General features: G+C 37.9%; 2 protein-coding genes across 2 annotated transcripts; both read right to left on the bottom strand.

Annotated features, from left to right (window-relative positions):
* Positions 1 to 401: 401 nt before the first annotated feature.
* LOC132628644 (uncharacterized) lies at positions 402 to 866 on the bottom strand. Its single transcript, XM_060344408.1, has one exon. It carries the CDS (start codon positions 864 to 866, stop codon positions 402 to 404), a length of 465 nt encoding a protein of 154 aa, XP_060200391.1.
* A 1,148-nt stretch (positions 867 to 2,014) lies between these two features.
* Positions 2,015 to 17,812, bottom strand: LOC132626584 (zinc finger protein VAR3, chloroplastic). The gene is made up of 5 exons (XM_060341497.1): positions 17,229 to 17,812; positions 16,019 to 16,136; positions 9,601 to 9,866; positions 4,133 to 4,231; positions 2,015 to 4,034 (listed from the first exon to the last, which is right to left on the bottom strand). The coding sequence occupies exons 1-5, from the start codon at positions 17,633 to 17,635 to the stop codon at positions 2,333 to 2,335; spliced, it is 2,592 nt and encodes an 863-aa protein (XP_060197480.1). The 5' UTR covers positions 17,636 to 17,812; the 3' UTR covers positions 2,015 to 2,332.
* Positions 17,813 to 18,385: the final 573 nt, after the last annotated feature.

Here is an 18,385-nt window from a genome sequence, read left to right on the forward strand (position 1 = left end):
TTTGAGTACAAGTTGATGCTGAATTTTGGCACATTTGAGTGACAAATTCTGGTGCACTTTGAGAATGAAAAAAACTGTTAGGTTGTCATGGCATTTGAGAATGGTTTTGTTTGCTGAAATCTGGTGCAATTTGCTGCACTATGTGATCTTATTTTGACCAACATTTACTCAAACAATACCAAAAGAAAGTTGTCAAAATTTAGTGAAAGAACACCAATATGAGAAGTAGGATAAACTAAAACAAGTGTAGGTAAAAGACCACCATTAAAATACCATTACAATGCTTCGTTACAATACCAAAATGTACCATCCAACAAAACACATCTAACTTAGCCTATCCGAGATCATTTAAGTACCATTACAACAAACAAAATGAGGTACTATTAACAGACCACTAGCTACTATGGCAACTTCATTTGATTTTTCTTTAAGTTGCCCATTTTGAATAAACTACTAAGATACACAACAAATAAACAAACCATCAAACACCAAAGTAAGTTTCTATTAAACCAACACCTCCCGCTTTTCTTTTTTCCTGTCATATCCTTCTGTTTCAAATTACCCTTCTCTTTTGAATCTTCAAGCTCATTCAAATCATCCTTCTCCTCTTTTGTATCTTCAAACTCATTCAATCCATCCTCCTCCTCTTTTGAATCTTCAAACTCATTCAACTCACCTTTATCTTTTGAATCTTGAAGCTCAATCAACTCACCTTTATCTATTGAATCTTGAAGCTCAATCAACTCACCTTTATCTATTGAATCTTGAACCTCAATCAACTCACTGATGTTGAGATTATCATATTGAAGGGTAAGACTTTCAACCTCATCCAACTGAATTTTCTCTTTAGGTTCAAGTGAATTCATGTCGACATTATCATATTTCATCTTAAGACTTTCAACTCATCCAAATGCACCCGAACATGCTCGTAATTTTCTTGTAACTCTTTGATTTTGTTCACCAATCTTAGAATAATAAACCTTGATCTTTGATCAACTCTCTCTGTGTCTCTCCATCTGAAAAAATTGCACTTCATTGGCTGAAATTTGAAGAATACAGTCACTCGAAATCAACACTTAACACTAAAATTAATCAACCAAATTAGAATATGAGCACAAACCTCATAGTGAGGACAAGACCAAAATCTCCTTCCGGGATTGCGATCAGACCAAGAAGTCTGCATTTTCAGCAAAATGCCATGTTTGCATCGCACTACGGAATTGACCATAGGATCTTCTTCGTCCATACACAGCTTATTCAACAAGTTGTTCGCCATTCCTAACCCTAAAATTTCATACACAGAAATTGGGGAAGAAAATTAAAACCCTAAGCTAGAAATTCGACATGAGATGGAGAAAGGATAACGAATTTAGACAGTAATTTACTTACCTCGTCGAAAAAGATGAGAATTTAAGACCAAAAAAATAATTTGAATTCTTCAATTTGGGCTGATAATCGGTGGAGTATAGGATGAAGAATGTAGTGGACTAGAGACGATGGGTCTTCACATAAGCTTTGTGATGATACGTGACAGTTTCCCATTCGTGAAAAATTATGTTTTTTTACCTCTTACGCGCTTCACATATTTGATCTCACGCACTAGTCCAGGTCAGCACAAAAGGTGCAAATAATTACGGAAAAATATAGTTTAGGGGGGTAATAGGACCCCTTGAAAGGAAAGGTGTGTCCTTGCAAATTTGGTACAAGTTATGGGGGGAGTGGGGGGGGGGGGGGGGGGTAACAGTGCCTTATCCCAAAAATGAAATATTGCAAATGTTATATTTCAAGTCTAACCATATTCACATTATAACTTGTGAAAGTTTTACTATTTTCTTGCTTTAGTTGTATATGATAATGATAATAGTAATTCTTATGCTAATATGTGAAACAAAAGCTAAATAAATTGAGTGGTAAAAGGTACAACACATTCCTTTTAACTCCAAAACCCCTCCCCCCACTCGCTCCTCTCTCTCTTTTTTTTGTAGACTAAAAGCGGTTGCGGGAACAAATATAGTAAGAAAAAAAGAACTAGTCTTTGAACATTAGTACAGACCTAAAGTCAACAAAGGCACAAGAGTAAAGCTGGAGACCATCAATCAAAACCAGAAACAGACCTAAGAACCAGCCCTATCAGTTGGCTTTCATTCATATATGCAATTTGCTATAGTGAATAAGCCATAATAAAATCTGTGCGAAGTAGCACATTTTTAGTTTATTATTTATTATTGACTACACGTACAGTAATTGCATAATGATGCTTGGCTTGAATTATCTGAGAAATCAACCGAACAAAAAATTGGCTTGCAAAAACTTGGGCGCGGTCTCTGTTGATTCATTTTTCATTATTGTCGCTCTCTCTTTTCATGGGATCAGAACTCACAACGGGAAGATTTCTCCGGTACTGAGTTGATGTCAGCCTTCTCTCAAGAGGAGTTTTCCGCTTACTCACCACAAACCTATTAACCCCCTTGCGCATTGGCATAATCGATGGGAAGTCTTCATCTGGGATCTGACTCAATTCAGAAATGTCTTTTATTTGAGCAACACGCCGGAACCACCTCTCAGCTTTGGCTTCTTCAGACATGTCTAAAGGATCAGGTTCCTTCACAGCAGACCCCTCCAAACTCTTTCCTGTCCATCCACTTCTGACATTCTGGTTTCCAGGCAGCTGGGGTGAACCCACTACCGAAGTCTCAGATGAGGACACATCCTCTTTCACGGAGTTTCTACTGCCACTTCTATCAGTGCTGGAAGCATCGGAAGCAACAGAGGTCTCACCTATATTTCCAACACGAGGGACCCCCTGATCCCCGGAGAAATTTGGACTTACAAACCTTGAACTTGTGAATTGATCATCAGGTGTTTGTGCAGTAATACTATCTGTGAACTTATATCCAGGATCATGTGACTGCTGATGTGTCTTCTCTACATCTGCCGTCTCACAATAGGTTTTGGAAAGAGGATTCAAAAGTGATCCCTTGTGATCTGAGTTGCTGGTAGATGAAGTTTCAACCCTAGACAGAGAGGAAGAATCTGTGATATCTGCCTGTTGTGTGTCCGTTTTCGAAAAGTAGCCTGGAGGGAATGGAACAAATGGGACAAAGTTACTGTTGTTTGCCTGTTCCATGGCCACTTGTCTTTTGTACATTGGAGAAGTCAAAGAACGATCTTTCTTCTTGCTAACTACAAATCTGTTTTCTCCTTTACGCATTGGCATGATCTCTGGGAAGTCATCATCAGAGATGGCACTTGGTAAGTCTTTGACATCATGCAGCTCTGCGATTTTCTTGAACCAGCTCTCTGACTTCTCAGCTTGTTCTCTCTCTTTATCCTCACTGAGTGCATGATTTGACTCTATGGACTTTCCAAAGTCATTACCACGACTTGCTGAACTTGTTTGGTGACTAGCCTCAGGAGTGTGAGAAACACCAACTTCTTCCTTCACTTTCTCATCCATTACTGAAGTTTCACTCTTTTTATTAAACATGTCTGTTGGTAATGGCACAAAAGGAACATATTTAGAACCTTTTCCACTACGGTGAATGGCTGACTCACTATTTTCATCAGCAGCACCCTTATGACTTGTTCCAGATATTTGATCCATATTCTGCTTCACTGATGTGTCAAGGATACTATGTGCACCACCAGTCAAAGTGTTACCTTCTGGGATACCATTGTCACCCAAGTTTCTTTGGTATGGATTGTTGGCCAACCTCCTTTCCAAGGGTGTTTTCCTTGTGCTTACAACAAACTTATTTTCTCCTTTCCTCAACGGCATTATTTCGGGAAAATCTTCGTCAGCCACTGCACTATCCATATCAGAGGTGTTGTTCATCTGAGAAACCTTAGAAAACCACCGCTGTGCCTTCTCGTCATTCTCAGCCAACCTAGGATCAATTCCATTTGGATACGCCGAGTTCCCATTGTACCCAGCCTCCGCACTGGAGTGAGTAACTCTAGGTGAAGCCCCAGCTGGTCGTCCGAAGTCGCATCTCAGGCAGACAACATTTCTCCCATAATTGAAGAAATAACATCTGCGAAATCAATGCAGTAATAAAAGATATGTCCTACATGATAATGAAATGCAAAGAGCTAATGGCTGAAATACATAAACAAAAGGCTTGGTATTTACTGAGGGCATTCCCACTCCCCGCCTGTCAGCTGTCTCCTTGGTCTAGGTTCCTCACATTCAAGGCATTTGTTGTTTCTCGCAAAGTTCATGAAATTGCACCTGCTCAATATTCATGCAGTCTTAGATCGTTAAAGATTATCAAAGTAGAAGAACCAACAAATTAACGAGCTTAAGAATATCATTACATCTGGGGTCAGCACATTCCCTTATTTGGTAGAGCTATTAGTATATGAAAGAAATAGCTTGAAAGACAACAAAAGTGGAAAGTAGTATTCTAATTTCTATCTAATCTCCAAAGGACTGAAAATGTTGATCCGAAGTGTTGCACTCCATCCACTTCTGCTCCGGGAACGGTCCCACCTAATTTCATTCTAACCATAATATATATGCCAAAGAACACCCCCCACCCCACCCCCCACGCCTCGCCCCTCCTCTTACCTCCAAATTCTAGAGAGGACTAGGTTAGGTACTATCCACACATCCATAAGATTACTTGCCACAGTAACCTAAAACAGCAGATTTCTAGAATAGATTCTACATATTCAAGCTCTTTACTCATGGAAAACAAGATGTTTAATACAGTATAAAAGGTGAGGAACAAATAACATGAAAGAGAAATGAGTTATACTATATATACTAATATTAATCCTCAAGCACATTGGAAACCTTTTATGCATGAATTTATAATATACTGCTTTTTCATGTCCTAACGGAATTCATCAATAAAATGGACCGCTAGAGGTGGGATATTGCCGTTGTCTCCTCAAGATTAGGGCTGTTCACGGTTTTGGTTAAAACCAAAACCAAACCGAAAATTTAACCAAACCGAATCAAAAAACCGACATTTGGTTTGGTTTGGTTTGATTTGGTTTTAATTTTAAAAACCGGTAATATTTGGTTTGGTTATGGTTCTATTAAAAAATAACCGAATAAATAACCGAACCAAACCGATAAACTATATACATAAATTTTATAATTATTTATATGTATAATATTAGTTTTTCATAAATAATTATAAATATTTTATACCTTTTGATCATTAATTTGATTTTTGGTCTATTATTTCACATGATTGTTTAAGGCCCATGGTTTTAAGAATATGTCCAAGCCCATGTCTTTAAGTCTTTTAACTCAAGTGTTAAGTGTAAACCTACTAACAGAAACTCACGTTAGAGTCTAATGTCTTTAACTTAAATTTTTAGCCTTTCTTTGTCAGTCATTTGATTTTAGGTTGTTTCTTCTTTTTTTTCGAATTTATACTTTCCTTTTTCTTTTTTTTTTTGATGAAATAAGTGGTATATTAATAACAAGGCATCCAGGGGATGCGAGATTACAAAAGTAGGAAAGTCAGCTCTATAAAAGGCAAAAATAAAAATCTATCATAAAACTAGAGAGCTGACAAAATCCAAGAATTGATCAGGATCATACAAGGGAGTATGGTTAACCCAACTAAAAAGTAAGACTAGGCATCTGCCTTTAAAATTGGAGCTGTTAGTTGCGATGCCATCAAAACATCTTTGGTTCCTTTCTGTCCATAAACCCCACACAACAACAGCGGGAACCATAGACCAGATTCTTCTGATGGACTTTTCAACTTTCCAATTGCCCCAACTTACAAAAACTTCCCTGAGACTATTTGGCAGAACCCACTGGAGACCAAAAAGGGAGAAAAACATTGACCAAATGTCTCTAGCAATCGAGCAGTGCAAAAAAAGGTGGTTAACAGTTTCAAGCCTGTTCAAACACATGTAGCATCTGTTAACTGTATTGAAGCCTTTCCTGTTAAGATTATCTATAGTGGAACAAGAGTTGTTCAAAGCTATCCAGCAGAAAGCGCTGATCTTGGGGGGCAATTTGACCTTCCATATCAGCTTCCATGGCCACTGGTCAATCAGAATTTTGTTGGAATTCAAGAGCTGATAATTAGCCTTAACTGAGTATGATCCATCCATGCTAGTGCCCCATTTGAGCGTGTCATTTCTCAGTGGGTTAACAACGTTGGGATGCAATCTTCCCAGAAGCGCTGCAAGTTCATCAAATTCCCAATCATTCAGGTTCCTTCTCAAGTTGGGGCACCAAGCATGCCCCTCCCAGTTTTGAGAGACAGTAGAGTTAGGATTAGAGGCAATGGAAAAAATCATAGGATAGAGCTCCTTCAAGGTATTCTGCCCTAGCCAGTTGTCTTCCCAGAAGCGGATGCGGTTCCCATTGCCTACATGTAAAGATGAGTTAGAAGAAAAATCAGTCCACAACTTCCTAATTTCTTTCCACAGTCCGCAGCCATGAGGTGATCTGCTGAGATTAGAAACCCAATGGCTATCATTTCCATATTTAGCCTGGACCACTTCCTTCCACAATCCCATATTCTCTTGGTTGTACCTCCAATGCCATTTCATAAGCATGCTTTTGCTATGGAGTGCCAAATCCTTCACTCCTAGCCCACCAAGAGATTTTGGGATGGTGACCTTGTCCCAATTCACCAAATGAAGTTTGTGGTTCTCATTCTTGTCATCCCATAAGAATAAGCACCTAAGTCTGTCAAGCTGCTTCAAGACTTCACCAGGTACGGGAAATAAGGACATGAAATAAGTTGGGATGCTGTCCAATACACTGTTGATCAGTGTAATTCTGCCTCCGAGAGAGAGATATTGTTGTTGCCAAGAGGCCAATCCTTTTTCAAATTTTTCAACCACCCCATTCCAAGCTTCAACAGATTTGTAGCTAGCACCCAAAGGAAGTCCCAGATAGGTAGTTGGAAAGGTCCCTGTACTGCAACACATTATCTCAGCCAGATCTTCCAAACCATTAACCATATTCACCGGATAGATTACACTCTTAGACATATTGATGTGAAGTCCAGATATAGCCTCAAAGATCATTAAGGTAATATTAAGATGTTGAACCTGGGACCTCTCAGCACCACAAAATATAAGGGTATCATCGGCAAATAGTAGGTGAGAGATAGAGATTGATTGACCAATCCTGTTGCCCACATCAAATCCCTCCAACCAGTGAAGTTCTTTTGCCTTGTCAAGCATCCTGCTAAGTCCCTCCATTGCTATGATAAAAAGGAAAGGGGACAGAGGATCCCCTTGCCTTATTCCTCTCTTGGGAGAAAAAAATCCAACTGGACTCCTGTTAATAAGAATAGAGTATTTAACAGTAGAAAAGGAGAACCTGATCCATCTGATCCACCTGTCTCCAAATCCCATTTGCCTCAAAATAGAGATTAGATATTTCCAGTTAAGTTTGTCAAAAGCCTTTTCTATGTCCAGTTTAAAAAGCAGACCAGGAACACCACTTTTTAGTCTCCAATCTAATACTTCATTGGCAATAAGGGAAGCATCAGTTATCTGTCTACCTTTTATGAATGCATTTTGATAGCCTGAGACGAACTTCCATATTACCCTTTTGAGTCTTTCAGAGAGCACTTTAGCCACTATCTTGTACACACTGCCAATCAAGCTGATGGGTCTGAAGTCCTTTAGTTCAATTGCCCCTTTCCTTTTAGGGATAAGGGCTATGAATGAGGCATTAAAGGATTTCACCATATGACAGTTGGTGTGGAAATGGTTGAAGGTGTTCATGACATCCTGCTTGATAGTGGACCAGCATTTCTGAAAAAAAGCCATAGTAAATCCATCTGGTCCAGGACTCTTATCTGGAGCACAAGAGTTGATAGCATTGAGGACTTCTTCTTCTTCAAAAGGACATTCTAAGGTTTCTTTGTCTTCATTGTCAAGACAATTCAAACCTTCAAAATCAGCGATAGGCCTCCATTCTTCATTCTCAGAGTATAGTTCTTGGTAGAAGTCCAAGATCACTTGCTTAATATGTTCTTTATCCTCAATAATGTCATCAGCCACTTGCAGCCTATCGATACAGTTATACCTCCTATGAGAATTGGCAATTCTCTGAAAGTACTTAGTATTTCTATCCCCTTCCTTCAACCACAAGCATCTAGATTTCTGCCTCCATGAGATTTCCTCAGCCTTGGCTAGTTGTTGAAGTTCCAATTTTAGTGTCAAGGATTTGTTAGTCTCGTCTTGAGTCAACACTCTATTTTCAGCAACCTGATCCAACATTTGCAGCTCCTCCAAAACCTTGTTGATCTTAGTGTTGACGCTACCAAATACTTCCTTGTTCCAAGTGACCAGGTCCTTTTTGAGCATTCTGAGCTTCTGAGAAAGTACAAAATCTGAGGATCCATTCACTTCATACCCCTGCCACCACTGTTTCACCAGATCACCAAATCCTTCATGTTGCAACCACATGTTCTCAAACTTAAAGTAGGAAGGTTCAGATGTCCAATCCCCACATTCTAGCGCTATAGGGCAATGATCAGAGACAACTTTGGGCAGAGCTTTTTGAGAAATAACCCCAAAGTAATCACTCCATTCAGAAGAGACAAGAAACCTATCAATTCTGGAGGCTTGAAGAAAATCAGCATTCCTGGTCCAAGTGTAGAATGCCCCTTGAAGAGGGAGGTCAATCAGTCCCATATCTTGAATGAAATCAGAGAAAGCACTCATTGCCCTGGATCTCCTGATGCAATTGTATCTTTCATTCTCGAATCTACAGACATTGAAGTCCCCACCAACCACCCAGCCTTCATCCCATAATCCTCTAACATCAGCCAGTTCCTCCCATAATTCAGCCCTCTCCCAATTAGTGTGGGGTCCATAAACTCCAGTAAAGCAAAACCTAAAATTAGAATGCACCCCTTCCAACATAGTTGTGATAGTAAACTGACCTTGATGGGAGTCAAGACAGTTCCATTGTCTCTTGTCCCATATAATAATTACGCCTCCTCTAGTACCACGAGCCCTCAACTCAGCCCAACCAACCCATCTAGAACCCCAAATTTGTGTGATAGTAGCCACTGGACAGCCATCTATTTTGGTCTCTTGCAAGCACAAAATGTCTGGTTTCCATTTTTGCATAAGAGCCCTGATAGTACTCCTTTTGCTCATATCGTTGAGCCCCCTCACGTTCCAGCTAATAAGTTTTAATTTCATTCAGAGAAAGCTTTTTGAAACCTGCCCCTAGCTGATCCTTCCCCTTTTTCATAAGTAACAGTGCATTCCATATTCCTGGCCTCTCTTACCCCTTTCTTTGCAGAGCACCTTCCCCCATTCTTCTTTTCTTTTTGTAGCATTAGTTGAGCTTGTCTTCTCTGTTCCATCCTGAGAATTATATCGAACATCTCGTGCTCGAATCCAGCCAAATTAACTCCAAAGGCTTTGCAAGCCTTAGCCATAAACAGCTTGGTCCAGTGAGAAGTCTCGATTACCATAGGTGTGTTGATTAAACAATTCCCATTATTTAACCCATTCAGACACTATAAGTGGGATGCCCTTGTTTCCTCAAAAAAATATGGGGCCACAAAGCTGAAATAATAACAGACAGCAACCCAATAACAAGAATTTTAGAAACAAGAAAGGCGAGAACAAGACAATTGTACATACTTTTGGCATATCCAGTCGCCTCTCTTCATTACAATATTTTGTGTAGTAGGCCTTGGTGTTTGTCCATATCTACCTGAAAACTGATATTTCTCTGCAGGAGCTCCACAGCTCACTTCAACCAACTCACGCAGGAGATTCCGGCAAGATGATTCTATAAGTTCCCTGCTATAGAGAGAGTTTTTTTCTGAAGAAACAGTGGGTTTACTCGCGTAACTTAATATGTATTTCATGAGATCAACCATGTTTGCGTTGTCACGATCCAGCACCTGAAATTTTAATCGATATTAAGTTTCAAAAAGAAAATAAACAACCAAAAAGATAGAGGAAAAACAATGTTCAGCAATACTATATCAGATGTGTATTAAAAGGTGCAACTACTAAAGAATTTCAATGACTCAGCCAAAAAGGAAAAGAGAAAAATTGTTGATGACAAGCTCACTATAGTATTTCCTTCAGTTTGCTCCGAGGGGGGCAGGAATAGTCAAGAGATATAAGAAGCAAATTACAAGACACAGGGTAGCTGGAGATTACTTTGACCAGATGTACTACTTCCCAGAGGTTTAATTCAAAGGAAGAAAAACAAATTCATTAAAACAACGCAGTTGCAACAGAAGACACTTATTTTTGACAACCCAAAGAAAAGAGGCATTTGTCGGCGTAGGAAGGCCAACCGAGCGAAGCTCTTTCTTTCTTTTTGGCCGTGCCGTGAAATTGTAAAAATCCTCAATGTAAAAACCAAAGACAGCTTGGAAGTCATACCTAGGCTGTTCAATCCTAAAGAATGAAATCACTCAGCAGCTATGTTGCTCGGACTCTCCAAAAATGATGCCGCACCCATGTCGGATTCTCCAAACACACACTACGTTTGGAGTATCCGATACGCACCCATCGATAATTTGAAGAGTCCTAGCAACATAGTTCAGCAGTGAAATATCACACAAACCCTTCGACAGATTATAACTTCTTAAAAAATATCACAAATGAAGTTTATAGTGAAAGTGGAGGATTTCAAGCAAGTTTTTCTTCTTAACAGCAATGCGACGAAGAGATCCTGAAAATCACGTTTGATTCTGACATGGAATCTTGAACCTTTACTGAGAAGGTAACATATTTGTATATTAACTCCAAAAAAAAGTAACATATTTGCATATTAATAATAAGCTACACAAAGCGCGTATAGTCCCCAAGAGAGATAATGGGAAGAATTGTGGAATAGATTGTTACGCATGCCTAGATCACTACTAATAAAACTCTATTGATAAGATCTTTTCAAGGATACAATACCATGATATAAGAAAACAAGTAAGCTGCAGCTGCTAACCGAAAAAGGCTGTCAGAACTTTAGCTTATCAAAAGGTTGAGGTTGTTGAACACTCCCTTGCAATTTGCCTTGGATTTATGTTCTTTATGTTAGACATTCAGTGCCTTCACCCATATTGACACTGTTGAGGGAACAAAGAAGTAATTCTGCAAAGTCCATTTCATATCCCACTCTTATTATATAATCCTTTTTCATGTGCGCTTTTTCCCTACCTTTTTTTTTATGACATAGGAACCCGCAGCCGCTACCCTTCGGGTGCACACAGGGTAAACCCAGCTCCTATGTAATAGCTCGCAAACCACACAGGAGAGATAACCCGCACTAGGCAAGCCCCGTGCGACGAGCTCGACCCAGAAGGCAAATCCCCTGCTGTGGTAGGCAGGGGGTTTCGAACCTGAGACCTCCATTATGAAAGCCCCATGTTCAACCAATTGAGCCACCCTTGCGGGTCTTTTTCCCTACCTTTTTAAATTATACCATCTATCCCGAATTTGTTCAAATCATTTTTTTAAACCAATTCACGAGATTTTCGAGTTGTATCCCTGATGTATGACCCCACCTTGAATCCAAGCTCTAATTGCATAGATACCAACTCAATTATGGAACCACCTCATCTTAAAGCTTAAGCTAGTAGAGAAGGGGTACTTGACTTACTGATTGTAGGTGTGCATGAGTCAAAAATCAAACACCTCAAACCTTTATGCAGTTGCAGTTAAACATCTAGGTTTTTAATTAGAACAAGTATTAAAATGAATGCATATCGGTCTAAATTAAATCCTTAGGAGATTTTTTTTATTTTTTTTTTTAAAAAGGTAACAGTTAGTCTATATATCCACAGGTATACTACATCAAAATATGTAGTCCGCCTTCAAAAGTGTTACATCTTACATATTGTCCTCCTATATTCCACTAGATTACAACCAATCTAAAGCTGTAAAACTATCTTCTGTTTGACTTAACACCTCCTGTTTACACCAAAAGTAATAAAGAGCTATACAATTCATCTTAAGTTTCTGAATGCTGCTCTACTTGTCTTCAAAACATCTCTGATTTCTCTCCTTCCACACTGTCCACCAGATACTTGCAGGGACAATCTTCCATCTCTCCTCCTTCTTTGCTGCATTGCCATCCTTGTTCCAGCTCCTCATCATTTCTTTTATGCTTCCTGGTTTCACCCATTTGATCTTCCTCATACTGATAAAAATTTGCCAGAGCTGGTCTGTTCACTTGCAGTGCAATAAGAGATGGTTAACTGTCTCTGCTTGCTCTCCACATAAGTAACATCTTGAACAAAGTTGAAATCCTCTTTTCTTCAAGTTTTCATGAGTCAACACTGCCTCCTTAGCCAATAGCCGTAAGGAATTTTTGTTTTCCAAATCATCCTCCATGGCCACCCTTCCTCATGTATTCCTGTTGAGTTCAGATTCCTGTATGCAGAATTAACAGTGAATCTTCCTTTACTCTCAAATTTCCATTCCAAAGTGTCACTTTCCCCTGATAAATTGTTGAACTGTGCAACTGTGTCATAAAATTCTGCAATTCTTGTCATTTCCCAATCATTCAGATTTCTTCTAAGATTTAGATTCCAACCTTGCCCTGTCCATATCTCAGCCACTGTGGCTTGTTGAGTTTGACACAAAGTGTATATATCTGGATACATTTGCCTCAAAGATGCCTGGCTACACCATCTTTCATTCCAAAAAGACACCTTCAGACCATTACCCACTTTGAAATTTGACCTAGCTAAAATCAGTGGCCATAAGTTTCTAATGGATCTCCACACACTACAACCATAAGGAGTAGTAACCACTTCTGTCATCCATTTATCCTCCAGCCCATATTTAGCAATGATAACCTCCTTCCAGAGTAAGTTATCAGTTGTTGCAAACTTCCACAACCATTTCATCAACAAGCTTTTGAAATCCTTAGGAGAGTTTTGGAGTTATTTCTCAAAGTCATGTTGTCTTTCATATTCCATTTCTTTTTTTCTTTTTTTTTTCCTTTTTTGATAACTGAGAAATACCCGAGGGCCAGTGGCACACAGTTCAAACTCGGTGCATAATGAATCTGTCTCTCTACAGTTCTCCACTAAAATACCATGATTTTTGCTATAGCACAGTTCAGACTTGTGACGTGTGCCTACCCCACACTTCCTAACCCTCTCTTAATTTTCCATTTGTTTTGACTTATGACATGATAATTTAAGAAAAAGAAACCGCTGAACCTCTATTTGCATTTCTATTATAATGTACAAACTAAAACAAAATCATCCCCTTATCTTTCAACATTCAAAAGGATGCTTTTTATCACACAACAAAAGTCTTAATCACGATTTCAGAACTACTTTTTCTTATCTGGACACTTAAATTAACATTTTAACCATATAAGTCATCGCTTCCCATCTGATAAAGGGTTGACTAAAAGATTTCATGTAAAATTGGGTATTCAAGTGATGTTACAAACAAACTGCAATACTTCAAGATAAAAAACCTACCATCTTTTTTTTTTTTGATGATGTAAGTGTTTTATAATCACAAAGGCATCAAGGGGATGCATAGTTACAAAAGAGGAGGAAATATCAGCTCATACAAAGATAACAAAAAACCTATCATAAGTCTAGAGAGCTGACAAATCCAAGAATCTATCATAAGACTAAGGAGCTAATAAAATCCAAAAAAGAGTCTGGGTTATATGCAGGGGTAAAATTAATCCAGCTAAAAAGAGTAGTCAGGCATCTGGCCTTGAGATTTGAGCTGGCAGTTACAATACCATGAAAACATCTTTGGTTCCTTTCCAACCATAAGCACCATAAAATGCAAGCAGGGACCATAGACCAGATTCTTCTGATGGCCTTCCCAACTTTCCAAAAACTCCAACAGACAGTGTGAGGTATAACCCATTGCAAACCAAACAAAGTGAGGAACATATTCCACACATCTGTAGCAATTGGACAGTGTAAGAATAGGTGGTTAATGGTTTCAGAGGTGCAATGGCACATGTAACTTCCATTAGCAAGATGAAATTTCCTTTTCATGAGGTTGTCCAGAGTTAAACAAGCCCTTTTTAGAGCGACCCAGCAGAAACAGGAGACTTTAGGCGGTAAATTGATTTTCTAAATCAGCTTGCAAGGCCATTGATCAATCAGGTCCTTGTTGGAGGTCAGAAGCAGGTAGCCTTCTTTGACAGAATAAGAACCGTCCTTGTTACTGCCCCACTTAAGTTTGTCATTTTTCTGAGTGAGAACTGGACTGTTCTGTAGACACCCAATCAATGCTATCATGTCCTCTATTTCCCAGTCATTTAGGTGTCTCCTTAGGTGCAAATTCCATGAGTTGTCCTCCCAGTTCTGAGCAATTGTTGAATCTGGGTTAGTTGTTATAGGGAACAGCCTGGGAAAAGCATCCTTAAGAGTAATAGAGCCAAGCCATTTGTCTTTCCAGAATAGAAGATGAGCCCCATTTCCCACTTGGAAGGAAGTGTTGAGAAAGAACTCATCCCACAATCTCCTGATATCTTTCCATAAACCAGTTCCATAAGGAGTTAAGATTGGGTTGGAGCACCAATGGCTAGTGCTACCATATTTAGCTTGGATAATCTCCTTCCAAAGACCAGCATCATCTTGGTTATACCTCCAGTGCCACTTCATTAACATACATTTGTTGTGTAATGCTAAATCCTTTATACCAAGACCACCTAGATGTTTTGGAAAAGTTACCATCTTTAACCAGTTAGAATGGAACTCCTAGGTAATTTAAAGCTAATAGTCTGTTTGGCCAAGCTTCTAGAAAGCTAAAAGCTTTTCTTTGAAGAAAATAATTTTGGAGATTTAAGGTGTCTTGGCCAAAAGATAAAAGTATTTTTGAGTAGCAACAAAAGCAGTTTTTCTGCGGTTGCGGGAATCTACGAATTTCTGAAGAAGTAGAAGCAGAAAATCAACTTTTTCAAGACAAATTATCCTTACCAAAAATTGTTATACCATACTAAAAAGGGTAGCCCGGTGCACTAAGCTCCCTCTATGCGCAAGGTCAGGGGAAGGGCCAGACCATACTATCTCTCATTAATATAACCCATATATCTATCAAATATAAATACAACCATCTTCTCCTTTTTCCTTCTTCGGTTTAACTATATTTATTTTGATTAATGACCTTAATATAAGTTTTAAATTTATGTTTTAAATTTTAAATAAATAAACATAAAAACTTAAATAAAAATATTTCACAAAAAATATCTAAAATTATTTCTCTTTAAATAATATTAATTGTAAAAAGAAGTTTAATCCTATCTTTTTCGTAATTTGACACTTCAAAGCACCTTTTGGAAAGATCGATCAAACACAATTTGTTTATCAAATACTAATAAAACACTTCTCAAATGAATTGGCCAAACGGAAACTGATTAAGTTATTTTGATAAAAGTGCATTTTCCAAATAAGTAGTTTTTAGAAGCTTGGCCAAAGAGACTTTCAGTGTTAATATGGATTATGTCAACAGTAAGTTTTGAGTTATTTCTCAAACATTTGGCTTGATCTCTAAATCATATTGGAGCAAGTTTTTTCTAATTGCAGTTAACAGGATGGTAAGGCAGCAAAAGAAGTGTTCCCTAGCTTCAACCATAGTTAAAGCTGGGCATTCACTCAAGTATAACAAAAACTCATAAATAGAATTACCTTGCTATATCAAAATAATATTAAGCATCACAAATGTCTCATCAAGTTAAGTAGTTAAGCTTTGAGCTTAGTTGAGCTTTTAAAAACTGGGCATCAACTTAAGTTCCACAAATATTCATTCATAGAATTACCTTACTATATTAAGTATCTTTGAGCTTGGTTGAGCTCATCAACCTTGAACATATCAAACTTCGCTTAGTTTGCACTCAAGAAATAAAATTAACCTAAAATAGATATAATGTCCACAAATGTAACTGAATCCTTAAGCTTGTTTCCAAATTGAATAGACTAAGTCAATCCTATATTAAACCTTTTTCTAATATGTCCAAACTCCAAATCCTTAAAATTGACTTATTTGATGAAGGAACCACTGTAATGCCAACAGAATACTATATTATATCGTCAAATAAGAATAGCATTGTGCTTACAGTGCTCCCGTCAATACCCAAGAATGCCCTCATTCTTCTTGCCGTCTCAAGAGCAGCTTTGAACAAAAATGGTGTCCCATTTGATACAACGGCCTCAATATCCCTCCTTGAAAGCGACCTGGAATACATGAAACAGATGCACACAAAGATGAAAGTAATGTTTATTTTAACTTATAAATATCTGAAACCAACATTTCAGTGTTTTCTCAAAAGCAAAGTGCTTATAGCAGAATTTATATTTTGGATACTACTAAATCTTCTTGTCATAGACATTTCAGAAGTCAAACAATATATAATTCCAAGATTTAATCAATAGTAAATTCAAGCGAATAAAATAAGAGATACATCAGGATTATTCAACCTTCAAGATATATACTTATATAGACATGCATAAAATACTTCCAAAAAATACCCTACAATACAAACATATGTCATATCTACATATATCCTTGACTATTTATATCTGTATCACTCTGTCCTCACTCCATTTGATTCATTTCTTCCTTGTAATATCTTCATATAGGCCTCGTAATTTTTACTTAACACCCAATAAATAAGTAGCAAATACTCTTGCTCATGCCACAAACCAAAATAATCCTATAACCTTTTTGAAGTTGTCACCAATCTTCATAATGCATTTATGCCATATGCTATATCAATTCTTAAGAAAAGGGCCTCCAAACAGAAAAATGTCAACCTTCGAAGGCAGTATAAAATTGTTGATAATTCCCAGGAATGGGCCAAAAGTGCTTAATTTAAAAAAGTGAGGTGTTCCGCTAATCTTTTGGGAGAACATAAGTGTTTCTGGGGAGTAGCAGAAGTTTTTCAGAAGCTAAAACGAGTAGCTTTTCCCGAAAACACTTCTTTTGAAATGCACTTTTGAGAAAATATATTTAGAAGCACCTTTTAGAAGTTTGGCCAAACACTAATTGTCACTTAAAAGTGCTATTTAAAAGCTTCGCCAAACACTAATTGTCGCTTAAAAGTCCAATTTAAAAGCTTGGCCAAACACTGATTGTTGCTCAAAAGTGTTTTTTAAATTAATTCGCTAAACACAAACTGCTTCTCACAAAAGTACTTTAAAAAGCAATTTCCAAAATAAGCTAATTTTAGAAGCTTAATTAAATAGGCTATAACGCAAGTGAAGATTATTGCGAGTGTTGATAGAGATAAACTTGAAGAGATAAAAGGAAAGGAAAGGAAATCAAACCCTATGAGATTTCGGCTGTCCCGAGCAAACGCTAAGCAGACGCTAGCAGCACGAACGAAGTCATCTGATAACTCCTCGTATGCTACGAAGGAGTCCTCTACTGCAGGAGCTAGCTGGCCATTGCCAGTAAGTACGCTAATTAAGCTACTCCATTCAGGCCAAGGGTGGGACCTAAAAGAAGCAGAAGAGTTGAGTGGGCTATTATTATTATTATTGACGGGTTGGGCGTGGAATTGTTGTTGTTGTTGGGAGGAATTGATAGGTGAAAGAGGGGATATATGGACTGTGAGCGTGAGGCGCCGAGAAAAGTATCCCAAACGACGAAAGTGGATCAAATAGGGGCGTGGTCGTAGGAGTGTGGGAAATGGAGTGGCGATGAGGGAGATGAACCTCCAAGTGCCGCCCATCTTTGGGGGTTTTGCTAAACCCTCTCAAACATACAAGTTTTACACCACAAGATTAACAGAAACGGGAAATGGCTTCTGGCCTAGGGGTCCAACATACTTTGGCTGAATATGTCCATTCGATGGCCAAAAATCTGAGCAAAAAAATGAGGTGGGATGGTCATTTTTTGGCCTCCAATCAAAGTTTAACCACAATTCTTTACATATAATTGGAAATAAATTTACTTGGTGTAACTACCTAAGACTTATTTATGCATAATATCTAACTTTTTTAATATTTATGATCAATAAATATATTTTTTAAATTTTACACTTCATATCTATCTCATTTTTTTACTAAATAACCGTGCAACACCATATCCCTCTTTACACGCATAGTTCCCAAATATACTCTCTCTCTCCACCTAAATACACGCAATTAACTCTCAATTCTCCCCATTTCTTCCATAATTCAAATCAGTTTCTTCCACCTCTTCAATTATCAATTCCGTTTTTCACTCTCACATAACACCACATTATTTTTACAGTTTCTAAGTAAAACATTTACCAAAAATAGGTAAGTTTTTTTTTCGGTTTTGATTTTATATACTGTATTTCAGTATATTTTTTGTGAAGATGCATGTTGTTTGCTGTTTTTTTTTTTTTTTTTTTTTTTTTGTAAAATTCTCTGTTGCTTTAATTTCATCATTCTCAGATATAGAAATCATCCATTCTTAGTGTTGTTTTTCCTCAAGATTCACAGATTCGATTTCA

Source organism: Lycium barbarum, chromosome 2 (assembly GCF_019175385.1).
Source record: "Lycium barbarum isolate Lr01 chromosome 2, ASM1917538v2, whole genome shotgun sequence".
NCBI lineage: Eukaryota > Viridiplantae > Streptophyta > Magnoliopsida > Solanales > Solanaceae > Lycium > Lycium barbarum.

Excerpts from the sequence above, each read along its gene's own strand:
- LOC132628644 (XM_060344408.1), bottom strand. The coding sequence starts at position 866 with ATGAATTCACTTGAACCTAAAGAGAAAATTCAGTTGGATGAGGTTGAA.
- LOC132626584 (XM_060341497.1), bottom strand. The coding sequence starts at position 17,635 with ATGGGCGGCACTTGGAGGTTCATCTCCCTCATCGCCACTCCATTTCCC. Across the intron at positions 9,867-16,018 it reads TGGGTATTGACGGGAGCACT|GTGCTGGATCGTGACAACGC; the intron begins GTAAGCACAATG and ends TTAAAATTTCAG. Across the intron at positions 4,232-9,600 it reads GGCGACTGGATATGCCAAAA|GTGCAATTTCATGAACTTTG; the intron begins GTATGTACAATT and ends AATATTGAGCAG.